We start from the raw sequence: 8598 nt of genomic DNA, 5'->3' as shown, positions 1-8598 counted from the left end.
TACAAGAGGAAAAAAAGAGAAGCTGTTGGGGTCCGAGCCAAGAGTTCATTAACAAAACCAATCGGCCATTTTTTTCTTCTCATCTGTAGAGGTGCCTCACCAACCTTCAAAATTTCGCCCAAAAGCAGACAGGAGGATCGGCCGGTGCTGACGCGACTCGTCGGCAGGAAGCGGCTGATCGCGGCTGGGGCGCTCGGTGTGGTCATGGTCCTGGTGCTGGTGATCCTGATCCCGGTTTTGGTGAGCTCTGCCGGGACATCCGCCGCGCACTACGAGATGCTCGGCACCTGCAGGATGGTTTGCGATCCTTACGGTACCAAATCCCCGACCAGCACGGTCTCAGCAGACCCGGCCCGGGACAGCAGCCTTATGCAGTCTTTGCCAACTTTTATCCAAGGTCCGAAAGGTGAACCGGGACGCCCAGGGAAAGTGGGGCCGAGGGGCCCTCCCGGTGAACCCGGACCCCCTGGACCTCCCGGAGAGAAGGGGGAACCGGGACGACCTGGATTACCCGGGCAGCCGGGACCAAACATGGCAACCGGCGCCATCAGCGCGGCCACCTACAGCACCGTGCCCAAAATCGCCTTTTACGCAGGGCTCAAAAAGCAGCACGAGGGCTACGAGCTGCTGAAGTTTGAGGACGTGGTCACGAATCTCGGGAATCATTACGACCCAACCACGGGCAAATTTACCTGCTCCATACCGGGAATATACTTCTTTACGTACCATGTGCTCATGAGAGGAGGAGACGGAACCAGCATGTGGGCTGATCTGTGCAAGAACAACCAGGTGAGTGCGCGCAAACACAAACACACAACTGAAAGCATTCAAATATTCTCCACATGACATAGGCTAATACATTTAAAGATATAATAATAGTGACCTTTCTTTTTTCTTTCTATACAATTTTTAGACGTAAAACCTTTATTGACATCTGATCACGCATAAAAGTTTGTCTCCAGTCTCTGAAAATTACACGTGAGAACATTGCGGCTCTTCTGGGTGTAAAGTATGTGCATCTGAAAACATATAAATTCACATTTCCATAATTTCTGACCTATATGGATAAGATTCTTTTCCAAGGGGCTGTTGACATATATGCGATAAAATGATCAGACCATCAAACCACGAAAAATAAATCAATGATGACAAAGTTATTAATGACTATTACTTGTTATTATTTATTGATTCTTCTTCTTTGTATTATTATTAATTTATGGCAGGAAATATTAATACAAATATGAATACATTTGCAATAGCATTATTATTATTAGCCTAATTGATGTTAAACTTTTTTCATATTCTATAATAAAATGTTTGAAAAATGCATTTTTAAACTAAATGCACCCCCTCCCCCCAGATGTTGTTCTTGTGGACAAATCCAGGTGTTTTTCAAAAAATGCAAAAAAATTTTTTGCTCTAGACTTCTCATTTCTTTCTTTCTTTCTTTCTTTCTTTTAGAGATTGAGAAACTCTTTTGAAAACTTTATTTATATATATATATATATATATATATATATTCTGCATTTGTCTAATCAAATTAGAGATTGACATCTTTTTCATTTAACAAATGGTATTAAAACTTGAGTTCACGTAGGAATTTGGATAGGGTTTTCAGGTATAGCGCTTAGAAAATTTATTTCGTGTTGGATGCAGATTAACAAGGTGAAAATGAATGACTTGATTGAATTCACACCTAAATTGAAAACTTAAATAAACTGTGTTAATAAATGCAACAGCTTGAGTGAGTCAAAGCAATTTTACGTTTCATGCAACAGCAGGATCCAGCATGACATATATTAAGAACGTTAAATGAACTATAGTCTCATTAAAAGGTAAACCTTGCCAAAAATGCTGGTTAGAGTTTTTTCTTGCACGAAATGCTTCACAATATCTCTCTCGCTCTCTCTCTATATATATTTTTTTTGACATACTTAAAACCACTATATAAATTAATACATACATTATATATATATTTACATAATTTACATATGTATCTGCATAATTTGTTAATAAAATACACTAGTTGCTGTAAAGTTGCCATACATGCCAATTTTTGTAAAAAAAAAAAATTTCACATACACAAAAATGAGGCATTTATGTAATTCATACATTGCAATGAGGCATAAAAGTTGCATTAGCATCACCATACATGCCACTGTTTTGTGTCCTGGTGTATCTTAAACAAACAAATCTGCACTTCTCATTGATACAAAAGGTTTGTGGGTGTGGCCAATATGATAATATGTACATATATGTTTACATATATGTGTTATGCATTAAATATTAACTTATTTTTACAATTGGTACCATAATATGATAACAATTGTAATATATTTCTTTAGCAAACACTCAGACTAAACTCAATGCTTTTTTGCTGAGTCTCATGAGGGTCTATAAAGACCTCGAGACCTAATATATATATATGCATGGAAAGCACATGCGTGTTCTCCATCTGACGGCTGAAACATCGCACTAAATGTTCCTCTCTTCCCGCAGGTCCGTGCCAGCGCCATCGCCCAGGACGCGGACCAAAACTACGACTACGCCAGCAACAGCGCTGTTCTTCATCTGGAGCCCGGAGACGAAGTCTACATCAAACTAGACGGGGGTAAAGCCCACGGGGGCAACAACAACAAGTACAGCACCTTCTCTGGTTTTATTATATACGCCGATTAGGACATATGCACCTACTCCAGACGGTCTATCTCGTCCCCCTCTGCTATTCCTCTTCCTTTCTTTTTTTTTTTTGCATAATTTTCCTTTGGGCCCAGGGCAAGCACACAGACCTGCTCAAACACCACTCATCATCAGTCTGTAGATGTGGGTTTGAAGGCAGAACTCTTTGCCCTGCAATCCAGAAATCAAGAAAGAAAGGCCCGGAGAAAGAAGCACTTCATCACAGAGGAAAGATGTACAGAGGAAACGAAGCTACCGAGGAGTTTACTGTGTGTCTTTCTATGTCTGTGGCCATCAAAGAAGCCTATGAGATGTCTTCTAATATGTAACCTGACATAATCAGCTCTATGTGCAATAACGTCAACTACGATATTTGTTAATCAAAAACCATCTCGGTCAGTCAGATGCCTGAATGAGTTGCATATCACCATGCATTAGCCCAAATTTCATCATCTTCCATTAGATATCCAGTGTAACCTGACCAAAATGTTCCTCTTGCATAATATATATATATATATATATCTGCTAAATCACTGCAGATATTTATTCCCGGACTGTTTGAGAGTGCTAATTATGAATTAGGGACATAAAACAAAACAATATACCTTGGTGGTAATGGCTTGCCGTGAAATTATATTCCAGAATCGCTAAAGCTTTCAGCATTTTACTTTCAGTCTGCCGTATCAAAAGCCCTTTTTTTTTTTTTTTAGGTGTGTAATGTTAGCCGGCATCTTTTATTGCACACAGACGTACTAGACCAAGAATGAAGATGTTTCTTGTGATATTTAGAGCACTATGCAGAGTATGGGTGTTAATATGTAAATGTGTATCTATCTTCAGAGATTTCCAGAATGTGATTAATAATATTGCATCTTATTTCTAGTGTAAATATGGTAATGGATTTCTTTTGTTTGTTGTTGTTTTAATATGAAAGAGCATCAGGTGAGCGTTATGTATCTGTGTCACTCTCATCTCCAGGTTGGGATGGCAGGGAATGTGTGTGATGAATTATTACCCGAGGATTATTTTTCTGTTCCTGTCCTGCTGCTGTAATTCTCATTCACATCTACAACCCTTCAAACACATTTTCCATTAAATGGAAATTTGATCAGATATGTGCATTTTCCTCGTTTTATGTATCAGTTTCTATATGCATGTTCATTGGGGAAAACTGTTCTTATACATGCACTCTCAGAAAGGTTCTTTTGGGAACCAAAAATGGTTCTTCTATGGCATTTCATACATCATACAATGTATGAAAGTTTCATAGGACTGAGTGAATGTCCGAACAGCGTTGGAGTTTGGGGTGAATGTCACTGCCCGGACCAGAGCTTATAAATGGTTCCTGGATGCTAGTAAATGTTTTTACCTTCTATCAAACTCAAATGGAAGATGTTTGTTTCTCCGAGTCCAGTGAGTCTGGCTTTATATGGACCTTCTTAGATTAAAATTTTGATGGTGGACGGTGAAGGTCAGATGGAGGACTCGCTCACACACTCCAGATGGAGGTCTGGCCTCTGCAGCTGTGAATGAACCAAAATGAATCACTCCAGATGAATTCAGTCATTTAATAATGTCAAAGAGATACTGGACGCATCTCAGTAATAGAGATGGATGTTTGGTGGAGTATATACGCTGTCTCAAAGTTGACATAAAACAATTGCATACATTTCCCTTCATGCATTAAGTTTTATTTCATAGGGAATGTGTGTGTGTGACCGGGCCAATCAGCAAGGGGTCAAACAGGAGTCAAAGCTCTGTGTAAAACATTCACCAACCATAAAGATCCCTGACATAAAGACAGCCTTTTATAATGAGCTCACACTCTTTCTGCCTCTTTATTTCACTTTCTTTTTCCCCCTTATATACACACACTCAGAAATCAAAAGGGAAAAATGATTCAAAGCCATTAAAACGATTATAGGCTCAAATATACATTGTGACAATTCTTAGGACTATTTTTCTAATTTCTATTATTTTAAGACAATTTTTAAGTCCATACATTTCCTTTGTTTTGTTTTTTTTCAGTTCAATTTTCCCCAAAATTTTCTGTAAGATATGGTCCTAAAAATATACTACTACTTTTTTTTCCCTTTTTTTGTGCAAAGACAACATATTTTTTTTTTTTTTTTGCATGACAGATGAACCTCTGAAAAGTAAAATATGAATAAAAAATAATAATAAAAGAATATATATATATATATATATATTATAAAAATAATACTCTCTCAAATATGAAGAGACAACAAAGTCGTATTTTTAGGACCATTAATTTTTTTTTAAAGAACTTCCGTTTTTCTCCAAATAACCTGTAATGTGAAAAAAATCTTAAAGTTCTTTATTTAAAAAAAATTAATGCATGACAGTATTTTTACTGTAATATTGTAAAAATGTACAGAATTTTAGGAACAACAACAACAATAATAATAAACCAAAACTAAAAAATAAACCATCCAGAAAAATCCAAGGAAGGCATTCGTAATTGTTATGAAAATTGTCACAATCACGTAAAATATTTTTACTTGTGAATATAATGTACTGTAAAAAAAATATGACTCAGCCATGTAATATTACATTACATTTACATACTCTAGATTTTACTCTATTATTTTGTTTCTAAAGAGAGAGTTTTACCTGAGAATTTATTATAACCTTATTTCACAAATCATCCACAAATATTTACAGATCTGATAAATGAAGACATTACTAATCGGCTTCTATCATCTCTTGTGTGCGCTCAGCTTCAGAGGTCACAGAGTAACATGTTGTGAATGTCGATCCAGGGCTCAGAGGATTTGTACAGGGTCAGTTCCTCATCCAACTGCAGACCAAGGCCAAGAGCCACACAATTTTTCCCTCTTTATGTGACTAAACAAAATCTTTTCTGCGCCCCTGAACGGATGTCATTCATCACCAGGAACCCTGTCCAAGAAGCCACCTGTTCAGTCCTTTCACAGGGCCACCGCGACGGACACATCACTCAACATCAGTCACCTTTCACCCAGGATACTGTCCTCAGGACCAGACGACGTGAAGAGATTTCCAAACACATCTCGCTCAACTAATTAGACATGCGTAACATGTCAGAAACGTTTATGGTGAACTTGTCTCTCTGCTTGAAAAGATGTCAGCCGACCAAGGCTTTTTTATTATTTCATAGCAATATAACAAAGAGTGAAAAATTTAAGGGGGTCTGAATACTTTCCGTACCCACTGTATATATTATTTCAAATGATTAACATTTAACTACTATTATTACACAATATAAAATCATATATAAAATATTTACAAATATTTTAATTTATCATCTATAAAATACAAGAAAATCAATAATATAAAAAAAGACACACACACACTAAATTATATACACACATCTAAACTATAAATCTTCATAGACTGCAGCCTGGGTAGGAGTTTCTTCTCTAGCACTTATATTGACACAAATCCTCTTACAGGTGGACCAGTGTAAATATGAGCCCTTGATATGAATTTATGGGCCACATCTGTACAAAACCCCAGTGCACAGTTTATGAGTTAATTATGCAAACACTAAATAAAATTGCACCACTATGAAAGGTCATCCTCTCACTTATGACTCGGTCGCTCATCATTCGGTGCCCTGCATCAGTTACAGAGAGCCGCCACCATCAGATCTTCATCTGCAGGAAGCATCGAGACACAAACAACAACAGGTTTGTTACACACACTCATGGGGCCGAAGCTAAAATTGTTTGACTGGATCTTAAGGAATCTTTAAGCTGTCCTGAGTTTCCCTCGAATGCTTCGTGAGTTTAAATACGCGGCTCCGCTTTGTCCTAGTCACTCTGGTGTGTTGGCCCAGAAAACCTCATCCTACTTCCTTGCTCTCGTATTTTTCTCTTTCTAGGCGTCTGTATGCGAATATGTGTATGAGAGATAAAAATAGTCTTGTCAGAATTTTTGGGAGTAGGAATAAACCATGCCTGATCATAAAGAGGTTGCATCTTTTGATGAGAAACTGACTGAATCTTAAATACAGTTTTAAAGCACAACACTGTATATTTTGTAATGAATAAGAAGTCTCAATTGAAATATGACTTATCGTACACACACACACACACACACACACACACACAGAGAGAGAGTGTTGTATGGGACCCATGGGTGTCATTACTGGGAGAGAAAGAGAGAAAGAGGGTCTCTAGGATAAAATTCAATACAAATTGATAAAAATGCTGAGGGAATACATTGTGTATCATTTATCTAGAAGTGCTAGTAAAAGGAATTGGACGATTGTAGGCCTGCGGACCGGAGGAGAAGAGGCAAAATCAATCTGTATTGTTCATTTCTGAGAGCCGTTATAGCTACAGGACATTCATAATACTGGCATGTTGTGCTACTTATCGGGGATCACAAACAAGATTCGAGCCAGTATTTCAGTTGAGGTTCAGCGAGCTCTAAATCCATCTTCAGATTCTTCCTTATGTCTTGTCTTGTGAGTATCATATGGATAATGTAACCACATGATATTCAGCTGTGAAAAAAAGAGCTTTTAAAGGGATGGTGCACAAAAAAATAAAACATTTTGTCATTTTCTCACACTCATGTCATTTTGTGATTACTATCAGGCTTCAGAAAACGTGAAAAATTATTTTAATGGTGCTTTTTACATTTCAGTCCTCGTTCATTTCCATTATAATGAAAGCTTGAAGAAAGAAAGTCAGTAAATGACTGAATTTCATTTTTGGGTGGACTATCCCTTTAATAAAAGATAATCAGCGTCAGACTGCATAAATAATTAGGTCTGTGTGCATTATAATAAGATAAATGGGCTATAATCAGAGCTTTTGGGGGGGCTAGTGAGAAAGTGGAAAGAGAGAAAAAGAGTGGAGGAAGTGTACTGTTCTTACTGGATCAATGCATGCGTGTGAATATCTACAAGCGGCACATCAGATACACACACATTTGAGCATATCAAGGTCAAAGAGAGAGAAAACTATGAGAATGAGTAGGTTCAAGTAACGTTAAGTAGGTCCCTCATGCAGCAGATATAATGACTGCTGTCACCGACACAAACACATACTGTATCTACACTATATATAGCTGAACACAGAGATACTCTCATGCTCAACAAGGCTGTACTTTTCTGATCAAAAATACAGTAAAAACAGTAATATTGTGAAATATTTTTTACAATTTAAAATAAGTTTTCTATTTGAATATATTGTAAAATGTAATTTAATTCCTGTGATGCAAAGCTGAATTTTCAGCATCATTACGGCAGTCTTCAGTGTCACGTGATCCTTCAGAAATCATTCTAATATGCTGAATTGACCTATCGGTAAGCCCCTCCCCTCGAACGCAGATGAGCCAATGGCAGTCGAGTATCAGTTGCACGGGGAGCGGAACTCAGACATCTTTAAGTTTCAGCGCCATAGAGAAACATTGGAAGATCCAAAGCTCGCATCGGTTTAATGGTGTTTATGCTACAAAAATGGAAAAACGATGTGCCTAGGGAACTTGTAACACTAATTCCAATTATCCTGAGAGGATAGGCTATGTAATTTATTTTATTCCATTTCCTAAATCCAAACCGGACCGGACGATTTGGTCAGTCGCACTTTTAAACACATTTTAGTTTTGCTATAGAAAAAATCTACAAATTCACACTCTGATTACATAGAGCAGCAGCAGGAAGCACGTGAGGTTGTCATGGCAACCAGATACACTGAACGCGAATTACGGCTGCGCTTCTATTTTACCACACTAAACCAAAGACTATAAACACGTTGAAAATAATACACAATAAACATGTCGGTCAAAACGATCTCAAAGAAAGCTTTTATTAAGCAAATTAAGGAGTGAATTACTCATCCACTGTTTAAAAAAAAAATACTTTAGCTGGGTTTCCACAGGCAGGGTCACAATTATCTACAGTGT

At 37.5% G+C, this 8598-nt stretch overlaps 1 protein-coding gene across 1 annotated transcript; it reads left to right on the top strand.

The window, feature by feature from the left end:
• Positions 1-3780, top strand: c1ql3a (complement component 1, q subcomponent-like 3a). Its single transcript, XM_016543365.1, has 2 exons — positions 1-789; positions 2500-3780. Exons 1-2 carry the CDS (start codon positions 205-207, stop codon positions 2677-2679), a joined length of 765 nt encoding a protein of 254 aa, XP_016398851.1. The 5' UTR covers positions 1-204; the 3' UTR covers positions 2680-3780.
• Positions 3781-8598: the final 4818 nt, after the last annotated feature.

The sequence above is a fragment of the Sinocyclocheilus rhinocerous genome, unplaced genomic scaffold, assembly GCF_001515625.1.
Source record: "Sinocyclocheilus rhinocerous isolate Xijiao unplaced genomic scaffold, SAMN03320098_v1.1 scaffold97, whole genome shotgun sequence".
Lineage (NCBI taxonomy): Eukaryota > Metazoa > Chordata > Actinopteri > Cypriniformes > Cyprinidae > Sinocyclocheilus > Sinocyclocheilus rhinocerous.
This window is presented reverse-complemented; position numbering and strand designations above follow the sequence as displayed.

Coding starts and splice junctions, on each gene's coding strand:
- c1ql3a (XM_016543365.1), top strand. CDS start 205: ATGGTCCTGGTGCTGGTGATCCTGATCCCGGTTTTGGTGAGCTCTGCC. Junction 790..2,499: donor ATCTGTGCAAGAACAACCAG/GTGAGTGCGCGC, acceptor CTCTTCCCGCAG/GTCCGTGCCAGCGCCATCGC.